This window comes from Urocitellus parryii, chromosome 11 (assembly GCF_045843805.1).
Source record: "Urocitellus parryii isolate mUroPar1 chromosome 11, mUroPar1.hap1, whole genome shotgun sequence".
Taxonomy (NCBI): Eukaryota; Metazoa; Chordata; class Mammalia; order Rodentia; family Sciuridae; genus Urocitellus; species Urocitellus parryii.
In genome coordinates, this window is record NC_135541.1 from 10,802,785 (window position 1) to 10,827,249 (window position 24,465).

A 24,465-nucleotide genomic window follows, 5' to 3' on the forward strand; every position below is an offset into this window, starting at 1 on the left:
TCCCAGCCCACTCCCTGGCGGTGCCCAGTGCTGAGCTGGGGGTGGAGAAAGGCCCCGGCCACTGGTGCCCAGACCACACTCCACTCTGTGTTATGACCCTCAGAGACCCCAGGCCACCTCTGAGACCTACACAAGGGACAACAGAGGCCCAGGCCCAGGCGAGGCAGAAGCCGGGGCTGAGGCCAGGGCAGGAGGAGTGGAGAGGAGCCCCGGGGCTTGATGGCATCCGCATGGCCAGTGCCTGCAGTGGAGATGGCAGGAGACTGGCTGAGCAGGTGGGCAGGGCTCCTGGGGCCAGAGGAGCCGAAGGACAGAATGGGCCGGGAGGGAGTATGGGAGACACACAGGTGGGTTATTATTATTATTATTTTTGGTACCAAGGATTGAACCAGGGGTGATTTACCACGGAGCCACACCCCCAGCCCTTCTTATTTTTTATTTTGAGACAGGGTCTTGCCAGGTTGCGTAGGGCCTGGCTAAGTTGCTGAGGCTGGATTTGAACTCGCAATCCTCCTGCCTCAGCCTCCCTGGCTGCTGGGACTATAGGCATCGCCACTGCCCTGCAGAGGTGGGTTTTGCCTGGGAGAAGCAGGGTGCTTCAGGCATCAGAATGATTTGGAAGCAATGACACAGAGACTAGGGGACCCACCGGGTCATCAGCACAGGGTCCCACCTCTGGGTCCTGCATGTGGGTTCTTCCCAGAACAACACGGCCAATCCCACCTGCCAGGGGAAACATTTCAGATTCTTGGAACAGAGGGCTGCAGACCAAACCCAGCATGATCCTGCAGGGGCTTGCCCCACAGTCCCCAGGCCCCATCCTGCACACCGGGGAACGTAAAACACCAGCCTTGGCCATTTTCGTGGAACTGTGGGTAATGGTAGGGTGCTACCATACAATCCTGCTGTCTCAGCAATCCTTCACCAAGCTTGTGGACAGAGAGATGGGGAGGGAACAGGATCCCGAATCTGGGGTGCTTTCTGCAGACCCCACCTCTGCATCCTGCATCCCAGGCATTGGGCAGGTGGAATGTGGTCCCTCCCTGAACTCAAGGTGAAATCGGGCAGGGCATTTGGTGACATGAACATCATGGCCAGTACTTGGGGGACAGGCAACCACCGGCAGCCCCTAGAGGGTGAAATCAGAGCCTAAACAACCCCCAGAGCCATATTCCTCCACAGGGAAGCTCCCCTCTGGTCCTGCTCCACCCCAGGGGACATCCAGGAGGTTCTGGTGAGTTGGCAGTGGAAAGTGGGAAGGAGGCTGTGAATCAGGAGGGGCTGAGCGGAAGTGAAAGGGGAGTGGGTGGTGGAGAAGCTGGGGCCTGCTGAGGTCCTGGGGAGAGGGGCGGATGAGGGCCAGACGGTGGGGAGAGCCGGAGGACGGGGAGGAGCTGAGGCTGGAGCCGGGTGCCTGGGAGGGTGTCAGGATGGCAGCTCCGTGGACACAAGGTTTGGCGGTGGGCAGGTTTCGGGGTGAGGTCCTTAGGATGTCTGGGGGCTTCATACTGCGGGACGACTGGGGCGGGGGTCAGCCTGCCTACGTCCCAGAGTCCGGGGTGGGGTGCTCGGCGGTGATGGGAGGGGGTCTCGGGCCGGCGCGGGCGCTCACCTGCAGACATCGGTCCAGAGCTGCGTGCCCAGCACGCACACCGCCTCCACGCGGCTCCCGTACTGCAGCCGCACGGTCCGCTCGCGCAGCATCTTCCCCGCCCGCAGTGTCCCGCCTGGTCCCGGCGCGCGCGGACTCCCGGGCCTCCCCGAGCACCTGTGGCAGGTGACCCAGCTGCAGCCGCCGGCGTCCGCCGCCGTGGTCCCGCGGGCCGCCTTATTCTGCCGCCGGGGGGCGGGGCGTGGGCGGGGCGGCCTGCCGGGCTCCTCGGGCAGTGGACCGACGGCCCGTTCGTCAAGCGTGGCCCCGCCCTCCGCAGCTCGCCCCGCCCTCGCCGTGGTCCAGGTTGCCAATTTCTTGGCGAGTTTGGGTTGGGCATTTTTTCCCTTCTTGGAGCCCTCTCGTCCCTCCAGTACCCCGTCCCCCAACCTCGAGGGGCAGAAAAGGCAAACGTGGAGCTGCCAAGGGACGAGGGCAGGAGCTGGCGCGAGCACAGAGGCTGGGACCCGGGCAGGAGTCTCGGAGGCCGGATGTCTGCGCCCTCTTAAAGGAGTCTTTTGCAAACTCAGGGGGAGGGGAGGGAGCCCTGCGACCCGACCAACCCCGCCCCCGCCCCCACCAGATCCACGTTGCTATCGGGAGCTGGGTGGGAGTGGAGGACCGGCAGCTGGCAGGGACCGGATGCCAAGCCAGGGCATCAGTGGGCGAGAGCTTGGAACAGCGAGGACTGCAATGGATCACTGGGTCATTTAGCTGCCCTGACTGTCCCTGGCACCCCTGGCGAGGAGGCTGAGCTGCGGAGGGGGAATGAAGACCCTGGCTGGGGGAGCGTGAGAGGGCTGCAGGAGAGGGGATTGATCTGACAGGTGTTTATGGACTGAGATTTGGGTGGCATCTGGTGACTGAGAGAATGTGCCAGTGGAGAGACAGGGAGGGGGCAAGGATTACGGCCGGGGGCTCTGTCCTGGGCCACAGAGCGAAGGGATGGCATTGTAGAGGTCAGTCTGTGTCCTTGGAGGCTGAAGTGCAGGGTGACGGTCTAGTGGGGGACTGAAACAGCCCTGGCACTTTCCCCTGACCAAAGCCAGGGGCTGTTCAAATAATCGAGCAGTGTGTGAGCGAGTGGTCTTCCTGGGGCAAGGGCAGGAATGGGAGGGCAGAGGCCGGGAGAGGGAGGAGGTGGGTTGGAGGGGACTGTGTTTGGGAGGGAGGTGGGGGCATGGGAGTCCCAGGAAAGGGTGTGCCTGGACAAGGGGCAAGGCTCAGAAGCACCCCCAGTGAGGTATACTCGGCCCTGTGATCCCAGCTGTCCCCCCAAAGGAGGCTCAAATTAGGCAGTGGTGAAGAGTCCATCTCCTGGGCAGCTGGGCTTCGGGAGGAATGTGGGTGGGGAAAGGGAGGGCTGAAGTCCCGGCCAGGGGTCCTTCACTCCCAAAGGGATAACAGCAGATGTAAGGAGAACTTCTGATTGGCCCCTGGTGGCCCCTGAGTGCATCCTCCAGCCAGGAGGCAGGTTGTGGGTGGCACCTGCACAGGTCTTGGGTCTGGGCACCCCTCTGCAGGGAGATCCTGTTGAACCCTTCCTGTGTGTGGCAGATACTGAACATTCCCGTCATTGAACCCTCAGGGAAACTGAGGCCCAGACTTGGAGGAGGACATTGCGTTCTCCGCACTGAGTGAGGCCCAGACAGGTTGTAGCAGGATCAGGGGTGATCACAGGAGGCCAGAGGCCACGGTGAGCAGCGGAGCAGAAATAACAGTGGGTGCTCATTGCGTCATTTCTGGGGGCCGAGCTGTTCCCAGCGGCACCTTTCATGTTTTAGAACAGAGCATCACACCCGGCAGGGACCCTGCACTTTGCAAGAAGAAACAGGTGCAGAAAGAGCCAAGAATCGCGCTGGGTCACTCGGCTCCTGAGAGTGGGCAGAGCAGGATGGGAACTTGAGGCCAGGGGACCGAAGACAGCAAGGCGGGAGAAGGCAGAGGTTTTTCTTCCCAGTCTGGCTCTTGTGTAGCCTCCGGCTATTCGCCCTTCTATTCAGAGCCCCATTTTCCCATCTGTTCGAACTCTGGGCCCGAGGTAGGATGGTGCTAAATGAGATGCTAATATTCAGAAAACACAAGAGTCCAGCAGGAGGCGAGTGCTCAGAAATGAACCCCCTCCCCTTAAACAATCCAGCCCCCTCTGGCCACTCACAGGCATGCCCTGGCTCTGGCTTACCCCTTTGGGCCAGCGCCTGGTTGATGGGTCAGGAGTTTCCGGGTGCCCAAGGGTTTAAAATAGCTGAAGTGGTCACAGCTGTCGTGGATCCAGGGCCGGAGGTCCCAGGCCTCAGGGCCGTGCCCACTCTCCCCGGGGGTCCGGAAAAGCCTCCAGACATCTCATGGTGCCTTTTGGGGAGTGCCAGCCAAGGGGACTTATCTGAGGCCAGTGCCTGGCCCTGGCGGACCCCTACCTCCCCCAACTCATGCCCTGGCTGAGCGCGAGGCCGGAGCGCCTGGGCGGGGAGGGGCTGTTCTGCACCGTTTCCTGCTCGGATCCTCCACTGGGGGTCTGTCTGTGCCAGGCCTGGGGGAGCCTGGCCAGAGGTGGCTCAAACATGCATGGGCCTGCTCGAGGAGCCCGACAGCTCACCAAGTTGTTGGATGTGCAAGAATTTAAAAAGAGAGAAATACGTGATACCTTGCCATTTCGGAAAAATTTTTTAAAATTATGATCATCAGGACCTGGCCCCAGAGGACATCACTGTGAACGTGTGTGAGTGTGATCTTGCTTGCCTGGGGATGGTGTGATTCTGCTGGCGGCCACCCTTGCTGAGCCCTGAGGCTGTGCCAGGAGCTATCCTGACAGTTTCCCATCTCAGCCATTTAACCATGAGGGGGACACTATCATTAAACCCAATTTGTACTGAGGCGCCTGGCAGAGAGGAGTGAGGCCTTTGGACTTAGAAGACCTGGGGTCAGGTCTGGTTCTGCCCCTCACTAGCTGGAGACCTCTCTGGACCTCTGTTTCTTCCTCTGTAAGGAAGATGCCGGCAGTACCCAGCCTCCATGATTATAGAAAATAATATGATGCACTGTTCCCACTTGGCACATCAGGGTCTGGCACAGAGCCAGGTCTCATTGGCTGCTGGTTATTTTCTGTGCACATAGACAGTTATTTCAAGCTTTTGTAAAAGGGGCTTCTGACTGTCCGTGTTATTTTATAAATTGCTCCAAAGACTCTGCAATGTGAGCGGTAGCCTCTCTGAGGCTGGGGTACACAGAGCCTTGTAAGTTGTGCAAAAGGATTTTAGGCTTTATCTTAAGGTCACGGGAGGCCACAGGAGGACTCCAGAATTTGGCAATGGCATGATGTGGGCTTTAGGAAAGTCACTCTGGTTGCTGATTGCACCACAGGGACCCGTAGGTCTAGCCTCCTTAGTGGCACCCCATGCTGGGCAGTTTCCTGGCTCCCCTTTCCTCTGGTCCCGCCCCTTGGGGAGGGTCTCTGGTCTGTGAAGGAGGGGGAGGAGGGGAGACACTGCAGTGGGACTTTAATTCCTCTTGGGCGATACCTTCTACCCTGCAGGGTACCTCACCTGGAGGGAGGAGGGGGCCGGTGTCACCTTGTTCTCACGCCACAGTGTGCCAGTTCTGTGCTCCTCAAGAATCATCCTCTACCTGGGGTGGGGGGGTCCTGTCTGTCTGTCTGTCTGTCTCTCTATTTATCTCTCTGGAGTGCAAGAGAGAGGGTTTTATTTCCATTAATTGCCTCAGAAGGTCGTGGGATTGGCAAGTCTGCAGTGTGTACAGCAACTGGGGAGGCTGGCTAGAAACCAGGTAGAGAGGACGTGGTAGTCTTGGGTCTGAGATCCAAAGTCTGGAAACCCAGGCAGCTTCTGGGTTGGGCTCTTGAGGCCGAATCGCTTCTTAGGGAGACCTCAGTCCTTGCTCTTGAGACCTTTAACAGATTAGATGAGGCCCACCCACATTTTTGGAGGGCAATCTGCTTTACTCAAAGTCTATTAATTAATGTTAATCACATCTAAAAGTTAATTAATAAAGTCTATTAATTAATGTTAATCACATCTAAAAATAGTAGTAACATCTAGATGAGTGTTTAGCTAGGTGACTGGGCACCATAGCTTAGCCAAATTTACACACAAAATTAATGATCGGTGGGCTGAACCGTAGCCTAAGGCTTGGGTTACCACTTAGGAAGAGTTTACAGCCTGCTAGGGCCCAGGGCTGAGCGTGCTGCATGCATAGGCAGTCATCGGTTGGGTTGTCAGCACGGCCACAATGTCACCAGGCAATGGGAAGGTTTCAGTTCCACCATGATTGAACCATTGTCAGGCCCCGTACTCCATTATCCCCTGGAATCCTTGCCACCACCCAGAGCTAAGTGTGTATGTATATGTGTGTGTGTATATATCTCCTTGTTTTGTAATTTACATGGTAAAATGACCTGCAGGGCAGATTTCTACTCCTGGTCAGTAAAGCCAAGCTGGAGTGGTGGGCCCTGCATAAGCAGTGGACTCTGTAGAGCCCTCAGGGCCAGCAAGCTGCCTGGGCTGCGTGGACCTGCGGTGTCCAAGCCATGGCCTGGGTGCAGGGAGCGCTTGAGTGTGTTAGTCTGAACTGAGAAGTGCCACAGGTGTAAAGTGTGAGTAGGAGAAAAGGTCACTTTATTTACTTTTTATTTATTTGGTGCGATGCTGGGGGTGAGTCCAGTGCCTGGTGTCTGATGCTGGGCCAGCGCTCCACCCCCGAGCCACACCCCGGCCCAAGAACGTAATTCAACAAAAGTATCGACTACATGTTGAAATGGTCTCATCTTGGATATATTGGGTCAAATAAAAATACGTTTTCAAGTTAATTTCACTTATATCTTTGAATTTTTAAAAGATGCAGCTGCTAGGAAATTTAAAACCCCATGTGAGGTGGGCGCTCCTGGCTTGCATCATATTTCTTCTGGAAGCGCTGCTCAGGCCCGTTAGGCTTTAGGCAGGGCTGTGGCCACTTTGGTGCTGTTGGGCTCTCCTGGCTGAGCCTGGGCGACAGGCATGCCCTGGAGGAGTGGAATTCTCAAGTTCTGGCGCTATTGGTGACCAGAGGATACACAGGAAAGGAAACCGCGCAGAGGTGACGGCCACTAGGTGGCGCCAGGCCTCCATCTTCGAAGCAGGAGGAGGTCCAGGGTTTTTTCACCAGATGTGGTCCCGGCCCAGCTGACTCTGGAAAAATCAAGATGCTGCCTGTCACCGTCCAGCCTCGCTCAGGGGCAACTTCCTTTAGCTTGGGCACTCTCTTTCCCCTGAGTGGTTGGGGTCGGGATTCAGGGAGACTATTTGTGTGAAGCTGGTGGCAGGTTCCTGAGGGGCAAGTGAGGCTCTGAGAATGTGCCCAGAGAGGAGCAGTGACCTACCCAAGGTCACACAGCCCTTTGGTAACAGAGGCTGGTCCCTCGTGCTCCATCTGTTAGGCCTGTCCTGGTACCTTGGGGCCTTTGTCCTGTGAGCTTGTTGGTTTGTTTTAATAAGCAGCTAATAAACCAGCACTAAGCACTGGTCAGGCACTGGGCTGGCCAGGAGGAGGGTCACAGGACACAGGCGTGCATGGGTGTGCATGGAAGAACGCCACCTCTCAGGCACTTACACCCACCTGCGAGGCAGGTGCCGTGATCACTTCTGCTGGACACATGTCTCTGGAATCCTTCCGCTGTGCTGATGTCCCAGCCCTGCCACTTGGTGGCTCGCAGTCCATCTTCCTTGAGTCTCAGTTTTTTTCACCTGAAAAATGGGACCTGATCTTCTAGGTGGCTGTGAAGTTTAAATAAAGAGCCAGGCACGTAGAGAGTGCTCAATGCACTTGCCTGTGGCTTTGAAGGTCATTACCCAAGGCCTCTGGTGGCCAGGGCTCCAGCCCGGGGAATTGGCTAAATGCTGGGGAGAAGGCGTGTGCCGTGGTCTAGCCTGGCTCCCCGGGAAGCAGATCTCGAGACGGGAATTCAGCACAGCTGTTCGTCGGTGGAGCAACCTGGGCGCAGCTCAGGGAGGAGGAACCCAGAGCCGGGGCCATTAAATGGGGTGATTTAGTCAATCTGCTGCTGTGGGCAACTAGAGCGTGGTCCCCTTGGGGGGTCTCTGGGAGACTGTGGGACAGGACCCTCAGAATTACCCCAGCCAAGTGACAAGGGAGCTGGGGCATCTGCCCTCGGGGGGTGGGGGGCTCAGGGCTGCAGCTGGGTCTGGGGAGTCCCCAGGTACAGAAGCCCTCGGCAAACAGGGCACGTGGGGTCGGGATGGGGGTACGCAGAGGAGGAAGGGTGACTGGTAGCCACGGAGAAGAGGGGCCTTTGACACACCGCAGCAGGATGGGTCGGAGTTCCGCAGGCGGGGGCGGAGGTGGGAGTGGGGGAGGAGAGCAGCTAAGGACGGGGTGTGGAGGCTCAGGGGGCGTGGGGGAATGTGGGGGGCAGGCGGTGGAGGACTTGGGTGCCGGTTCTGAGCGCGTTCCAGCTGGATTCTGAGCGCAGGCGGGAGGTGGTGCTCTAGGTGACAAGTGATGAGAGCCCTGTGGGACAGTGGGACTGGCCTTAGAGAGAGGCAGAGGGGAGGGTAAAGACCTACTGGGGTGGGTTCTGGAGATCTGGGGTGGGGAGCGCTTCCTTTCTCCTCTTCCCTGAGCAGAAGCCTCAGGGATGCGCCATGTGCCTGGATTCCAGCAGGGGGCGCCACCGACCTCAGGAGGCCCCCCCCTTGGCGCTGGAAGAAGAAAGAAGGGGCAGGTAGATGGTTCCATTCCCGAATTTGCATCCAGCCCGGCTTGTGTCTTTCTGTGCCTTGATTTCCCCACCTGTGACACGTGGTGGTGAAAGTGTCCTGCGGTGTGTGAGCGTTGTAAGGATGAAACAGGGGAAGGGGCTTGAAGCCCTGGCACATAGAAGGTGCTAGAAAGTGGTAGCTTTGCTATTGTTACTGGTGGGCAGGGTCTGGAAACAGGGACCACCCACTCAGGCTGAAGCCAGCCGCGTCTCAATGGAGATCATGATGTCTGGTTTCCCCCGGGGCCTCGTGGTGGCAGTGGGTGACATTATTTCAATTTCCATAACTGTTGTGTACACGAGTGTCATTGTGCATGGTTGGTGCCCCTGAGGCTTGAAGCTTTTGTGCTGAGAATAGTTTGTCGGTTTCCTTTGGCTTTCAAAAATTAACATTCAACTTACACGTCAACCATTTACCAATTTACCACGTCTCGTGCTCAACAGGCCCCTTGAGCTTTAAGTTCAGGTTAAGCATCTTCTTTTGTGCACAAATGCAGTACAGTTCCACCTGCACCAGGCACTAGAGGAGTCGGATTCATGGAGATGGAAAACAGAATGGGGGCCACTGTTGTGGCTGAAGACAGAGGGGGCAGGGTTTGTGTGATGGGCGCGGAGTTAATTTTGTGAGAGCAGAAGGGTTTTGGAGGTTGGTTACACAACAATGTCTGTGTCCCTAACGCAACTGAACGATACCCTTAAAAATGGTTCAGGTGGTAAATTCTATGTTAAATGTATTTTACCACCACAATAAAAATTTTTCTAAAGCTTAGAATTTTCTTTTTCTTTCTCTTCGAATGAGGCTCTGTTGCCCAGTCTGGCCTTGAATTCCTGGGCTCAAGTGAGCCTTGTGTCTTAGCCTCCTGAGCAGCTGGAACTACAGATGCTTGCCACTGTGCTGGGCTAGGAAAACAAACAAACAAACAAAAACAAAACAAAACAAAACAAAAAAACCCAAACATTTTTTAAATGAACGTAACAACTTTAGGAATGATTTTTTAAATTATTAAGTTTATAAAACCGAATTTTGATGCCATTTATAATCTTAGCCAATGAAACATGTTTAAAGCCTTTAAGTTGCACTTATACACTTAATATGTTCATTTTCTTTTTAAAAGAAAGCTGCCTTAAGAAAACTTTCTTAGGCATTTAAATATTTTTTAGAATTCTAATAACTTCTAAGTGTGGTGAACTTAAGTTCTTAGATTTTAATACCGTTGACAAATGTTGTAGGCTTTGGTAAAGGCCACTGGTCCCAAGATGGAGTCACCTAGGGTCAAACCCTAACAAAATCAAGTCAGGACTGGGGTGGTGGCTCAGTGGCAGAGCGCTGGCCTGGCATGTGTGAGGCACTGCGTTCGATTCTCAGCACCGCATACAAATAAATAAAATGAAGCCCATTGACAACTAAGAAAATATTTTTAAAAGATCAAGCCAGGATCCCTCATGGCAGTCACAGGCGTGATCACAAGAAATTTCTGCGTGCCCACCTGTTTACGGGCAACAGGACCTATCAAAGGCTCCACACTTCAGGTAAGCTCGCACAGGGACACCTGCCCACGATTGCTGTCCTCAACAAGGAGCTGAGCCAGCTCCTGCAGAGACCCCTCAACCACTGACTTTTGTTGCAAAATAGCTGGCCTGGCTTTCCCTGTGTTTTCAGGAAGCCCCGAGGATACGCCCGTCATCCAATGGACCACGCAGAGCCAGGTGGGGGTCTCCTGCTAGCCCAGATTCCTGGTTCTGATTTTCTTTTTAGGTTCACAATTTTGACTTAAAAACCACCATTCTGAATCAATCAAGAACTCGTCTATGTATTTCAAATTAAAACCTGAAGAATGGCCTGTTATTCCCATAGACCATGTTCTTTTAAATAATTACAAATAGCAGAAATTTCAAACCTGTATTCATTATTTTTTAATTAAAAATTTGTTTTAGTTGTCGATGGACACAATACCTTTATTTGATCTGTTTATTTTTATGAGCTGAGGATTGAACCCAGGGCTTCACATGTGCTAGGCAAGTGCTCTACCCCTGAGCCACCACCCCAGCCCTTATTTTTCAATGTTATTTTTTGTGATGCTGGGGATTGATCCCAGAGCCTTGTGTATGCTCGGCAAGGGCTCTCTACCCTGACCCACACCCCCAGCCCTGTGTTCATTATTTCTTAACACAAATGTGTAACTAATATGTGTTGATTCTCCTAAAACACGCAGATCTGCCAAGCAACGATGTCACTCCAAATATATTTTGGGGTTGCCTTTTAAACCACTTTTGAGGTTCCCATGTCTTGGCCAAGATCTTGATGGGACTTGAGCCCTATTTTTAGTTACTTAAGCAGGATTTCTTGTAATCTGCAAAGGGGGTGGTTACACAGCCCAGGTGCCCTGAGTTCACCCTGTGAATTCCCTATTTCTCAATGAAGGTTTAGGGTGACGAGATGCTCTCCCAAGTGGCTTTACCTCGTCTGTGGATTCAACAGACAGATTCCCTGCTTGATTCTATTCTGAATTCTGTTCAAAGATTTCCTATCTGTTGGGGGCCACCTGCTTGTAGGAGCTTAAATGACAGCTAAGTCTCCCTAGATTTTGTCTGGCTTCTGGGGACAGATCTAATGATTTTATAGGGACAAGGAGTCAGAATGCAGCTTCGAGAGCTGGGGGCCGGTGGGGCTGGGGCACAGGTGGATTTGGGGGCGGGGCCTTCCTGCCCACCCAGGTCTTGTCTTGGGACCACCAGGCTAAAGAAGACCCTCCCTGCCACCACTCTCTTGCCTGGATTGTCGTCCTCAGATGATTTGTCACCAGCTGAAAATACCTCACGTAGGCATATAAATACAAGACGTCCAGTTACACTAGAATTTCAGATAACAGTAACTTCCCCAGGTCCCAAATACTACGTGGGGGCACAAAAGAGCGTTGGTTGTTTATCTAAATGCACATTTTAGCTGGGCACCCTGTGGTTATGGGCAACCTTATTTATTGGTGACCACGATTGTCATTTAGCATTTTCCCCGTGAGCCCGCGTGGGTTCAGCCCGTCTCTGACCTGCTCACCCCTGTATCCCTGGTGCCCAGGGAAGGGTCGGCTCATGGCAGGTGCCCTCTGGGTGAACAGACGGGAGAGTGAATTCAGGACCCGAGGGAGGCACCACATGGACGGGTGCTACAGGGGGCAGCTTTGCCTCTTCCCAGCAGAGTTCTCCACCACTGGGGACGTGACTGGGGTATTCTCCAGCTGCTTCTGGAAGATTCTAAGGCTCAAAAAGTGAAACCCCAAGTGTGGCGTTTTGGCAAGCCGACCTTGAAGGGGCCACCTGGGGACCAAGGTCTCTTGGACACGCCCCCCTCAGGCTCCCTTCCTTCCCAGGACAGAAGGGGGAAGCGGGCTTTCTCTGAGTTATTGCCCTTATCTCCTTAAAGATGGTTCCTCCCGTGGGAGATGATTGTCATGAACCCCCTCCCAGATACCCATCCGTCAGAGAGTGACAGAAAAGGAGACTAACAGGGACGTGGCCTCCTGCCCTCTGCAGCCTCTGGTGAAGTCCAGAGTCCAGGGCCTCTTCTGAGGACTGCTGCCCGTGAGACTTCAGTGGGCAACGTCACAGTCTTCGTTGGCGACCATTCCTTCCCCCATATGCCCCAGGTCCCCATTCCTTTCTGAAGCTGAGGGTGGGTGCTGTCGAACTTCAACTCCTGGCCTTTCCTTGAGTCTCACGTTTTGTGCGGCTCCCGTGCACAGGGGCAGGCGATACCCTTGAGCTCCCTTTCTCCTGTCCATCTGCCTGTGGTCAGTTTGTTTCCTAGACTTGGATGTGGAACCTGCAGAGGGGAAAAGGAAGAGCCTCAGAGGGGCGCAGTGGCCCACACCTATAATCCCAGCGGCTCGGGAGGCTGAGGCAGGAGGATCGTGAGCTCAAAACCAGCCTCAGCCATGGCGAGGCGCTAAGCAACTCAGGGAGACCCTGTCTCTAAATAAAATACAAAAAATAGGGCTGGGGATGTGGCTCAGTGGCCAAGTGCCCCTGAGTTCAGTCCCCAGTACCCTCCCCCTCCCGAATAAAAGGAAGGGCCTCATTGTCTGTTCAGGGGCACCAGCCACCCTGGGCATTTCTGGCTCAGACTGGTTCTTCCTCATGTGGGGATGTCCTTGGTGCCCTGTAGAGAGATCAGAGCGGCCTCCCAGTGGAGTGTGATCCCACGTTTTCTTGGGGCTGTCTGGACCTGGGCTGGGCTTCGCCCCACCGAGGCCCAGCCTGGACGAGGCTGTCTTCTGATGCGGGTTGGGATGGGGGAGCGCCCTGGCCCCCGAGGCTGAGGGGCCTCTAGGCACTGACATTCCATCTGTGCCACCATCCGAGGTCAGGAGGTGGCCACTGGAGCGAAGCCAGGCGTGTCCCTAGCCTGTGGAGTCCCACCGTGTCCCCCCCACCGTGTCTGCTCTGGGTGTGGTCCTGGGAGCCGGGAGAGAACACAGGGGCCACTCACGGTCGGCAGGATGTGCTGTCTCTGGGGTCAGGAGGGCAGCCTTTCCCCCAGGCCCTCATGGCTCTGGAGAGGGACCCTGGAGACTCCATGGAGCCAGGCAGCACAGAGCCACCCAGTTCCCTGGCCAGGGCTTAGGGTGGACACCTGGTCTGCAGCAGAGGGGCAGCAGCAGGGCCCGGATGCACAGGGCCCCGGGAGGGGTGGCCGCCTCAGCCCCTGCTCTGCAGAGCAGACTGTGCTGCGATGTGGCCACCCTCCCGACACACACACACACACACACACACACACACACACACACACACGCCTGCGCCCACCCACCGACAGCTACATGAACACCTGTGCACACACCTGAGCACACGCCCCAGGTGTGCAGGCTCAGTCGCCCCCTCCTGCCGGTTCCCACGCTCTGAGGCCAGTTGGCCTGTTCAGTCCAGGAAGGGAGCGTCCTGCAGACGGCCGGCCTTTTGTGCCCCCGGCAGGGCGAGCCTCACCCAGAGCGGCAGAGCGGGGCAGGGGGGTTGGCCCTCCTCCACCCAGCCTAGGTTTTCTGGCTGCCACCCTGCAAAGGAGACCGGCCAGAGGCAGACCATGGGACGGGATGCACGGGGGTGACGGGACCTTGTGAGGCACAGGGCGGCCCCCAGGGTGTGCGGCTCAGAGGGGGGCCAGGGGCTCGGTGCCCACGGAGGGAAAGGGCCTGGGCCTCTCGGCAAGGGAGGAGGCGCTGGGTGGGCAGGGCTGGCAGTGAGGTGGTCTCTGGGACAGCTCTGTCCTGGGCCTGGGGCGTCTTTACTGATGGACTGTCCCTCATGAGTGTGGATTTCCTTTACAAGAGCCTTCTGGCCCCAGGACCTGTGCTCCAGGGGTGCAGCTCAGTCACCTTGGTGTCCCTTACACCTGCACCCCACCCCTACACGTGAACACACGCACGAAAAGCAAACCTGTCAACCTCCCACGCCTGCACCCCCCCCCACAGGGCCACAGTGGGCCAACACAGGTGCATGTGGCCACGCACCTGGCTCCCACCATCTCCAACACACAGACAGAGTCACGAACTGGTACTAGAGAGGGGCTGAGTCTGGGTACTGGAGAGGGGCTGAGTCTGGGTCCTGGAGAGGGGCTGAGTCTGGGTATGGAGAGGGACTGAGTCTGGGTACTGGAGAGGGGCTGAGTCTGGGTACTGGAGAGGGGCTGAGTCTGGGTACTGGAGAGGGGCTGAGTCTGGGTACTGGAGAGGGCCTGAGTCTGGGTATGGAGAGGGGCTGAGTCTGGGTACTGGAGAGGGGCTGAGTCTGGGTATGGAGAGGGGCTGAGTCTGGGTACTGGAGAGGGGCTGAGTCTGGGTATGGAGAGGGGCTGAGTCTGGGTACTGGAGAGGGGCTGAGTCTGGGTATGGAGAGGGGCTGAGTCTGGGTATGGAGAGGGGCTGAGTCTGGGTACTGGAGAGGGGCTGAGTCTGGGTCCTGGAGAGGGGCTGAGTCTGGGTATGGAGAGGGGCTGAGTCTGGGTACTGGAGAGGGGCTGAGTCTGGGTATGGAGAGGGGCTGAGTCTGGGTACTGGAGAGGGCCTGAGTCTGGGTACTGGAGAGGGGCTGAGTCTGGGTACTGGAGAGGGCCTGAGTCTGGGTATGGAGAGGGGCTGAGTCTGGGTATGGAGAGGGGCTGAGTCTGGGTACTGGAGAGGGGCTGAGTCTGGGTATGGAGAGGGGCTGAGTCTGGGTACTGGAGAGGCCCGGCTCCTGCTGCGCTGGGTGGCAGCTGGAGAGTCCACGCTGTGTCCTGGTCTTGCGCCCACTGAGGTGTGGCGTGGCCTGTGACATGAGATCCCTGGCCCTTGTGGGTGCCCTCCGTGGCGCTAGGCCGGATGAGTCCCTTCATAGCTGCCTTCTGATTGGCTTTGGCTGGGACCACCTGCGTCAAGCTGTGTCCCCGAGTCAGCGCCTCGAGGGAGTCTCTCTGCCCTCGCTGCAGGGGGACGGCCGTGTTGGGTACACTCCTCCGTGGCATCAGTCATTGTGGGTGGTGCCGAGAGCAGGCAAGACGGTTCCTGATGGCGGCAGGGACACGGGGCACCCTGGCGGGCAGTCCCAGCCCGTCAGAGCGGCTCACTTCATCTCTCCACCCGCATCTTCAATCTGTCAGGAGGCCGAGGGGCCATTTCCTGTGCTGGGCGCCCTCCGGGGCCTTCTCCTCTTATCAGGTCTTGTCACTTCCTGGAAACGGGAGGGTGACGGGCAGTCGTGTGCCACACTGTGTGACACTGTGGTTGGACACAGCGCCACCTGTCTTCCCCGCCAGGCCTGCCGTTGTCCTCCACCCACGTCCTCTGGATGGCCGGTGTGTGTGCCGTCAGTGGCCTTCGGGAGCAGTGACCGCCCATTCCCGGTCCTTCTGCAGCCTGCCGAGCCTCCGCCACCAGGGGACCCGACGGCTCTCCACACCGGGCTCTGCTCCTGCTGACCCATCAGTGTGGGGGTGACCTGAGGTGGAGGTGTGGCTCCTGGCGTTTCGTCCCCTCCTGCTCCTGTGTGACGGGCCCAGGCGCTGCTGCTGTGGTCCTAGGCTGGAGATGAGGGGTCTCCGTTCCTGGCTGTAGGAGCTGCCCGCCCACGGTGGCTGCCAGCTGAACTGTCCCCGGTCGTGAGGCCCTGGCTGTTTGCTGTAGCCATCCACTGATGGGTCGGTGGCCGTGACCTCGACTGGGGTGTCCTTGGTGACGGGCTCTGTGGGCCAAGTTCCTCCACCCCCTTCCTATCTGTGACCAAAGTCTACTGGGGGTCTGTGTCCTTCCACCCACTGCCATAAGCCCCATCTGTGGTGTGCCACCCGGGACGCGGCTTGAGTGGCCTTTTACTCGGTACTGAGCCAGGGGACTCAGGTCTCCCACACGGGCTCCTCGCTGGACCCCTGAGGTCACACAGCCATCTGCCCTGGCTCTTCAAGGTCACCTCCTGTGTCCCGTGTTGCTTCGCTTCTTTTTCTTTACTTTGCTTTAATTTGCAGCCACACAGAGGGACCCAGATCCCATCGTCCTTCTTCAAGACCCGTCCCCAGGCGTCCAGAGTGACGTGGGCGGTAAGCCCAGCAGGTCTCCACGGGTCTGGTGTCCCCAGGGCTCGGGTCTGTTTTGCTGTCCATTTGTCCTGATTAATGCCTCAGTGTGCCGGTCGGTCCAGTCCCACGCTGTCCCCTCCTACACAAATGACACAGGGGTCGCAGTCACTGGGCCCACGGGGGAGCCCTCCAATAACCCAGCAGCTCCACAAAGTGCTGCGTTTGCCTCTGAGTGACGGGAAGAGGAAACGCCCGGCTGTCTGTCACCCGAGGCCTCACCCTGATCTCGCCCCGAGGCCTCACCCTGAACTCACCCGACCAGACGACACCCCAGAACCTCTCTGATAAGCGGGGGCCTGCCCCTGGTCGGGTTCATGTCCCGTCCTCCCCCTGGCGGGTGAGTCAAGCGCATGGGCGCAGCCTCCCTGAGCCCTGGCAGACGCAGAGGGGACCCAGTGTCATCCACAGGACGAGACGGCTTTTCCAGTGGCGGTGGGGACTGGTTCCCGGATCTGGTGCTACCTCACAGGGACACGCGGTGGGGCTCTGGAGGCATCCCTGAGGGGACATTGTCCACTGTTGGCTTCCGCTGTGAAGGCAGAGGGGACTCTCAGGGCTGTGTCCATGTCAAGGAGGGCGTCAGCGAGGTCTAGTGCGGTTGGGGTTCCCGGCTGGGCACTGTGGCTGGGTTACTTAATCCCCTGTAACCCACTGTCACCCGCCGGTTCCGTCTGCTTTCTTACGGCCCCCGGGGACTTGCCAGGACCACGGGTGGGGTGAATTGGGGTCACTGTAGCCAGTGCGTGCATGGTCTCCCTCATCTCCTGATGGCCGCTGCAGAGAGGATGTGTCCGGGGTGACTCTTCCTCTAGCCCCTGTCCCTTCTTGGGAGGGAAGGTCTGAAGCCCCTTGTCCCTTGGCCACGGTTTCCATGACAGTTCGGGGTGGCATCAGGTCGTCTGTTTTCCTTTGATCTGTGCCTGCGCCCACCTCTGTCTCCTGGACACTGGGAGGGGGGGGTCCTCCCAGTTTGGCTTTGGTTTGTGGACTCGCGTTCGCTGCCACCATCTCTCCGCCTCCACCTCTGCTGCTGGCTGGAGGGGCGGCCCTCTCGCGGGATGTGGCTGATCCCAGGGCACCCTCGGTGGACAGAGCCACAGTGTCCCTCATCCCAGCCGTGGACGTTAGCATCCGGCCCTGGGAAGGGCTGCACACAGAGGGCGGGTTTCGTCCCCAGTTCCCGCGATGGCTCTGCCGTTCTTCCCGAGAGGCCCGGGAGCCTCGGGGCACGGGGGGAGCCCCTGAATTCGGTCACAGTGTGCGTGGAGAAGCAGCCAGAACAGAGGGGTTGCCGTGAGGGGGTGAGCAGCCATGGAGGCCAACGGAGACCATTCTATGCCACTTAACCTTGTCCCCTCTGCTCCGGGTCCCGGGGTTAGGAGCTGGGAGATGCCACCCCCCGGGGTTTGAAAGTGCCTCTCTGGGGTGGGAAGCGGGTGTGGACCTCCGTCCCCCCTGCTGGCCTTCCACTTTTGGCTGGTTACAGGACTGGCTTCCTTTCTGTCTCCCTCCTCCACGGGGACCTCCGAGTCCCTGGACCTACAGGACTCCTTGGGTGGCCCCACCCCTGAGGGTCCCAGTTTCCACCATCACCAATACCCTAATGGGTGCCCCTCAGCAGAGGCCCGCCACGATCTGTCGACGTCTGTCTGCGAGTTCCACGTGCGGAGACGGCTCGCCCTTGCCCATCCGAAGGGACCCACCACCATCCGTGCAGGGACCTGCCATCCACCCTGCACACGGGTGTGGCTCGGCCCTCCATATTGTCCTGGCCGGCAGCCACCAAGAAGGTGGGAAGACCCAACCCTCTGTGTGGAACCTTCCAGATTCTTCTTGGAGCAGAAAACCGTGAGCTGGGGCGTGGGCAGCGCGGGTGGACAGTCGGCACAGTCGGCAGGGTCCCCAGGGGCTGCAGGCTGGGCTGGCTCTGGGGAACAGTCGAGGCTTTGAGGTGGAACCACATGAACTTGCCATCTTTATAGGTCAGAATCGTCCAGTGCTGACACGTTTATTTGGTGCAGCCCAACGTCCCTGCTGACAGGGCTCAGGACGCGTCTCCCCCAAATGTGGAAGATTTTAAGCAGAAGGGGTTTGGGCACCGGCAGGGGCCAGGAGGGCTCTGGGAGCTCTCCCTGAAGTGGGTCCTCAGAGCCTTGTGTGGGGGGCGCCCTGTACCCCGGGGACAGGAGTGTCCTCATCTCTGAAGACGGAGGACCCTGAGAGGACTCTCCGCGAGCGGACCTTGCTAAGTGTCCCAGCTGAGTCCCTCTTGTCCAATCATTTCCTCACGACTTTCCACTCTTCCTCAGACTCTCACTGGACAGGGGTCCGGGGAGATTCCCAACAGGAGGTAGACCTCAACTCAGACCATGAGGGTCCTCCATGTGGTCACAGGCGGGAATGAGGACACATCAAAGCGAAGCATAGATGATCTTAAGAGAAAGGAAGGAGGTGAGGTGTGGGAGCGCACGCCTGTCATCCCAGCAACCTGGAGAGGCTGAGGCAGGAGGGTCACAAGTTGGAGGCCAGCCTCAGCAACTTAGCAAGGCTCCATCTCAAAATAAAAAAAATAAAAAGGGCCGGGGAAATGAGTCAGTGGTAGGGCACCCCCGGGTTCCATCCCCAGAGATAGGATCTGGGAGGGTATTTCCCGTTGTCCTTGGTGTTGGTCACTTGGCATGCTAGTCCTCACCTACCTCGGGTTGTTTCTTCTCTGCTCTTGGTGACAGGTCTCTGTTGATTTCCTGGGCTGGGGTTAGTGTTTCTGCTACGTGAAGTTCCACACGCTCCGCACAGGGATGAAGCCTCACACCCTAAACTCCCCCATCACAGAAGACTCTCTCTGTTGAACGTCAGCTTGCTGGGACCTGTCAGGTCAGGAGAGAGGTCACTCATGGGCCTGAAGGTAAGGTCCAACAATTGATTTCGTGTGCTGCTCATGATCAAAGTATGGGGCAGTGGCACGTACACCCGGGGCTTCACACCGCGGCCACTCTGGCTTTGTCCCACCGGTCCTGTCTGCTATCCCGTCTTCTGTCCTACCCAGAAACCAAGCACAAAACCACCCAGGTGTAGCGGCTTCTTTGGGTCTTCGTTTTCCCAGGAAAGCTCCTGTGTCATCACACCTTGTACTAAATATGCTGCATGCTGTTCTCTTGTTAACCCCCGACCCCCGACCGAGTTACAGATGAGGAAACAGGCTCAGAGAGGGGAAGTAACCTGCCTGAGAACACACAGCCAGAAGCAGCAGAGCTGGGATTTGGACCCAGGTCCACCTGGCTCCTGTGCTCCACTTCAGCCTCCCTGCAGGACCTGGATGTGGACGGAACCAGCCTATGTGGAATGTTCCGCACAGCACCCAGCAAACACCACGTGATCCATAAACGCACGATGCTCTTCCTCGCTTGCTTTCCTTGAGTTTCTCTCTGAGCAGAGATCTTAACCCCCAGCAGGTTAGATGAGCGACCTCATTCCTGCACTGGCCCCGTCCCTCCAGTCACTCAGCCCTGGACCCTCATCTTCCAACCCCACCTGAGGGTTCTGGCAGGCGCAGCCCACCCTCCTCCTGGTGGTCCTGGACGGGTGCCTCCCCGTGGGCTGCGTCCCCTCTGCTTCCTGGGCTCGGGCTCCTCTCTGTGGTTTTTTCTGTATGTGCCCATGGAGGATGGCACCTGGTGCCACCAGCCAGGACCCTGGAGCCAGCAGGCCCTGGAGATCTTCAGCGCATGCTCGCGGAGCCCGTCTCCTGCGTGGGGCTCCGGGCGGGGCGTGTCCTGCCCCCCGCCCACCCCTCGTCCACCCGCAGCAGCCTTACAGGGCCCTTTAGTTCTCCCCCTTTGCCAGGTGTTGATTCGGAGACTCGGCTGTGACTTGCAGGTGAGTGGCCCTGTGGACACAGGGCTGTGACCACTGCTCAGGGGAAGGAAGGGGCACATCCCAGTGGAGGTGACGTTTGACAGTGGCTAGCCTGTCCACAGGAGGGGGGTGAGGACAGAAAGGAAGGGCCAGTGGACAGAGGAGACCCCCAAGCAACTTGAAGCCTGGGGGGGCTCCCGGCGGGACTGAAGGAGAGGGGGATGGGAGGCCGGCCACACTGCGGGGGACCCTGACACCTGCCAGGGGCCAGAGGACAGGGTCCAGCTGCAGGCAGCTCACAGCCTGTGGGGTCCTCAGATAGGGATCAGGAGGGCGGGGAGGCTGGGGGTGGTCAGGGCTCATGCCCTGTAAGCTCCCGCCCCCCAGAACTCTCTGACAGTCCTTGTCCTGAGGTCCCGAGGCTCTAAGTACCCAGGTTAAGCAATTCCACCATTTTAACGTTTGAGTGTCTCCCTCGCCCCCCGTTTTTGATAAGAGGATTGACCTCGGGGGCACGCGACCACTGAGCCCCATCCCCAGTCCTATTTTGTACTTAGAGACGTGTCTCACTGGGCTTGACTGGGTTTTCTTCTGCAGGACTGGACACCCCAAGTCCCCCTCAGGTGAACTTTACTGGGGTCCGAGTCCCTGCAGCCCTTTCCTCCTGAGCTTCTCAAAGCCTAAGCGGTTGGCACGCTCACGAGCCCGAGATCCGCGCGTGCCGAGGGGCCTGGTGGCTCGGAGCCTGTCATTTGGAGAGTCTCTAATCAATTTCAGGAAAGGTGGCGGGCGGAAGGCAGGGGCAGGCCTGGGGGCACACACCAGAGCCCTCCCTGCCCCCACCCGTGCCCACTCCCCGCGAGCTGGTACCAACGAGGAGCGAGTTCAGGGATGACTGGCTGCTGATTGGCGGATGATTGGCTGCAAGAGAGGATGCGCTGGGTGGGGGCTGGGGTGCTGTGGGCCTGTTCCAGGGCTGGGATGGCAAAGGCAAGGGAACAGCGGGACATTCACAGAGCATGTCACACAAGGTGGCAGATGGAAGATGGAGCGTTTCAGTTCGTGTTTGAAACAGGACCATGTTGACGCAGTCCCCTGGCTGCTGTGTGGTCATGATGACATAAAAACGGGGGTCGGCTGGCTTGTTCTAGAAATGGCCAGATGGTTAAGAAACGTCAGCCTACGAGGTCACCTTTAGTGCAGAATCAGAGGCGTTGCACAGGAGCACGAAGCTTGGCGCCTAATTGGAAGACAAAGTAACGCGCCCCTGATCGCGCCCCAAAGCCGTGCCATTTGGCCATGGATGGGTAAACAAAGTGTGTGTGCAGACGTAGAAAACTCTTTAGCCTTTCGAAGGAAGGGAATCTTGCTACAATGTGAATGAACCCTGAGGACACTTGTGCTACGAGAAATAGTCACAAATAGACCAATGGCGCTACATGGGGAGCCTGGAGCAGTCAAGTTCAAGAATGGCGGTGACGGGGAGAAGGGGGTGGTAGAAGTTGAAGGGCCCAGAGTTTTCATTTTTGCCAGATGGATGGATGGACCGTGGCCGTGGGTGCACAGCATTGTACCTGGTGCCACTGAACTGCACACTTGACAACGGTGACCATGGAACATTCATTACCTGTATTTTATCACAATTTTTAACAAAGCATGTTTCTTGCTGTGGAGGGTGGCTGTGCACTGGTAAGAAACCAAGAGGCTGCCCTAGGGGGACACGCCTGTGTCAACTCCTAGCTGTGCCACGGTGGTCTGCAGTGAACTGAGCAGCCACGCAAAGCCACGGCGGCCCGCGTCTGGGTCACTGTACTGAACTTTGCCAGGGCAGCCGAAGGCAGCCACCGCCAAAATGCCACCAGTGCGGGTGGCCGCGTCCTGACAGCGCTTAACCTGCAGACACTGAAACTGCGTTCCACGTCATCCTCACGGCTGTGAAGTCCTCGTTAGGTTTCCCGACCCCTAAACATGACATTTCTCCATCATGTACGTGGCCAACGGCTTCCTTGGAGAGCTGGTGTTTGGTGGCTGGCTTGGGGCCTGCTGGCTGTGGGTGAGAATTCCAGCCACCCGGGAGGCCACCGGCCCGACGTGTCTCTAGAGGAGGACAGACATCCTGGTCTACACCTCGGGCCACGTCAGCTCCTGAGAGAGGAACTGGGGGGATCTGGGGCAGGACAGGGCTTCGGGTGACATCAGAGATGCCCGCTCAGCCGGTCACACCTGGATGCTGGGAGTAGACCCTCACGGGGCAGAGGTGACCTTCATTAGGCCTGTGGCTTTGGGTTCTCACTTCTGGTCCCAACTGCCCCAGCTGCAAAACAGAGGCAGAGAAGACACACAGGGTTCACACCGAGGACCCTCTCATGGTGGCCGGGAAGGACACTCGAGACCAGCAGGCACCAGATGGTCTGATCTCTGTGAAGGACGGGGTGGGACACATTGGAGGTACTGGAGGGGTCACTTCCCAGTAGCCCCTGCCCATGTCACCAGACCTGCTGTTCCACCATCAGTGACCCCACTCTTCAAACGGTGACACATTTCCCACTTTGTCACCTTCATGCTCTACCTGAACAATTGCTCACTTCATATTTTACCTTTAACTCACTTTTTAGACTCAGGTTGGGAAGGAAAGTTTAGGTCACTGCTATAAATGGAAGACCAGTGTCATTTGCCCTAAATAGATTCCTATTAAAATCCACATGGAGTAAGGCAGAGCTTCTAAATTAAAACCGTCGGCCCGCCAGAGGTTGGCGAGTCAGATCTGCACTTTCTTTGCTCGAGGGCCATGGACACGTGTTACAGACAAGACTAAAACCAAGCCCAGGCTTCCTCTTTGCGAGAAGGGAACTCCCTGCGCCTCCTGCGAACCTCTGGGGTTCCACGGCACCCCACGCTGGGGAACAATGGATTCAGCCATTGGCCTGCCGTGAACGTGTCAGCTGCCCGGGTCTGGGGGCTCTGAAGTGTTGTCAGAGCTGGATGCCCACAGCCAGGGACTCCCTGCTTCCTTCCCAGGACGAGCTGGTGGGGTGAAGGAGGAGGGTCCCAGGAGGAACGGCTTGGGGGGGAGATCCTGGGTGGGTGGGCTGGGAGAGGCTGGCGAGGAAGTGGGGTGCCCGTAGCAGCCGGGGAGTGCTGAGTTTGGGGCATCTTGTTTTACAGCAAGCAGAGACCAGCCCGCTCCTTCCCCACGTGTGGACATGACCTGGTTCCTCCATCTCTTGCTGCAAACCCCGCCCCCTGCCCCCCCGCCCCCCATGGCGGGTGGAGAGGTCAGGACTCTGCATGTTTTGGTACAACCAGCAACAAAGCAGAGTTGCCCTGGCAACTGCCCGGCCCACGGGACCAGACCTCCCTGGGAGGGGAGGAAGGAGCAGGCCCTCCCGCAGGGACTTCCTCTGGCCCCAGGGCCCTGCAGAATTCCCCGGTGGCTTTCTCAGGGTGACTTCAGCTCCTCCTTCTCCCCCCACCCCTTTGACTCACAGCTGTACCCCAGTCCAAGCACATTTGTCCTTTTACTTGGTCACACTTATTGAACCCTGGGGCCACACCCCAGGGCCACACCCCAGGGTTCAATAGGTGGGTGCTGCGCTGCCGTGGTGGGTTCTGGGAGGGCTGGGAGCCCCTGTTCCTCCAGGCTAGGGTGTCCTGGGTACCGAGGGTGGGCTCGCTGCCCGATGTGCAGAGAGGCCAATACCTCGGCACCAGGGTTATGCAAAAAGGAAAAGCAATTGTGCATGGTCGACGGGCAGGGGGAGGCCAGAGGTTGAGGAAAAGGAGCCCAACTGGGCCTCTCCAGGGGGTGGGGGATTCCCAGGGAGGACGGGGGAGAAGCTGCTCCCTGGCTGGATGGAGGAGGGGTCCCAGGGTTCTCACGTGCAGGTGGAGAGGGTCACTGTCCCTCTTCACAGGTCGCAGGTTTGTTTTCTGGGGGATTTTGAGCTTATGATGTGAACGGTCGCTGACCTGCCAAGCTGGCCTGGAGCGGACTCTGGAGGCTTTCCCTGAAAGTCAACTGAAGTACTTTATTTATGTCCAGGTGTGTCCAGGCCTTGCTGATTTCACCCTGTTACAGTTTCGTGGACGCTGGCAGAAGACACAGGACTCCTGCAGCCTCCTAGGTGCTGGGTTGGACCCTAGGACTCAGAGGAACACAGGGGCTCTGATTGGTGGGGACCCTGATGCAGGTTCCAACCGAGTCTGCGTCCGAGCAGAGAGGGAGGCAGCGGAGGGCGCCAGTGCCCTTGGAGCTGGGAAGGCTTCCCAGAGGCGGCGGCCTGACCTGGGTCCTGAGAGGCGAGTAGGAGTGTGCCAGGTGGAAGGTTCGCGAGGGGCCCGCCAGCAGAGGGCTGGGGTCTGTGGCCTGGGGCGTGAGCAGCCCAGGATGTTTGCAGAAGGAGGCCCAGCACACTGGCCTCGGATCCAGGGTCCGGTTCACAAAGCTGCGTACTGATTCAGCCACAGACTCTGTGGAGAGAGGGGTGGGAGGGTGCCCGGGAGGGTGCCCAGGACGGAGGAGGGGTGGGCGCCCCTGCCCTCAGGATGCGCCAGTTCTGCCCCTCATGGCAGGGACAGTTTCCAAGAATGTGC

General features: G+C 57.9%; 1 protein-coding gene and 1 long non-coding RNA gene across 3 annotated transcripts in view; one reads left to right on the forward strand and one right to left on the reverse strand.

Moving 5' to 3' along the window:
- Padi2 (peptidyl arginine deiminase 2) overlaps nucleotides 1-1,815 on the reverse strand; it is a 39,203-nt gene extending 37,388 nt beyond the window's left edge. The window contains exon 1 of the mRNA XM_026400823.2: nucleotides 1,613-1,815. Coding sequence (XP_026256608.2) covers nucleotides 1,613-1,704 — 92 coding nt within the window. The 5' untranslated portion in view covers nucleotides 1,705-1,815. The remainder of the gene's footprint in view (nucleotides 1-1,612) is intronic.
- Nucleotides 50-23,141, forward strand: LOC144257400 (uncharacterized). Of its 2 annotated transcripts, none has more exons than XR_013344455.1 (3): nucleotides 50-347; nucleotides 17,639-17,865; nucleotides 18,747-20,155. It is a non-coding gene; the product is annotated as an uncharacterized LOC144257400 (long non-coding RNA). The 2 variants fall into 2 exon arrangements; XR_013344454.1 differs by lacking the exon at nucleotides 50-347 and adding an exon at nucleotides 23,038-23,141 and having other exon boundaries at nucleotides 15,537-17,865; nucleotides 18,747-19,893.
- Nucleotides 23,142-24,465: the final 1,324 nt, after the last annotated feature.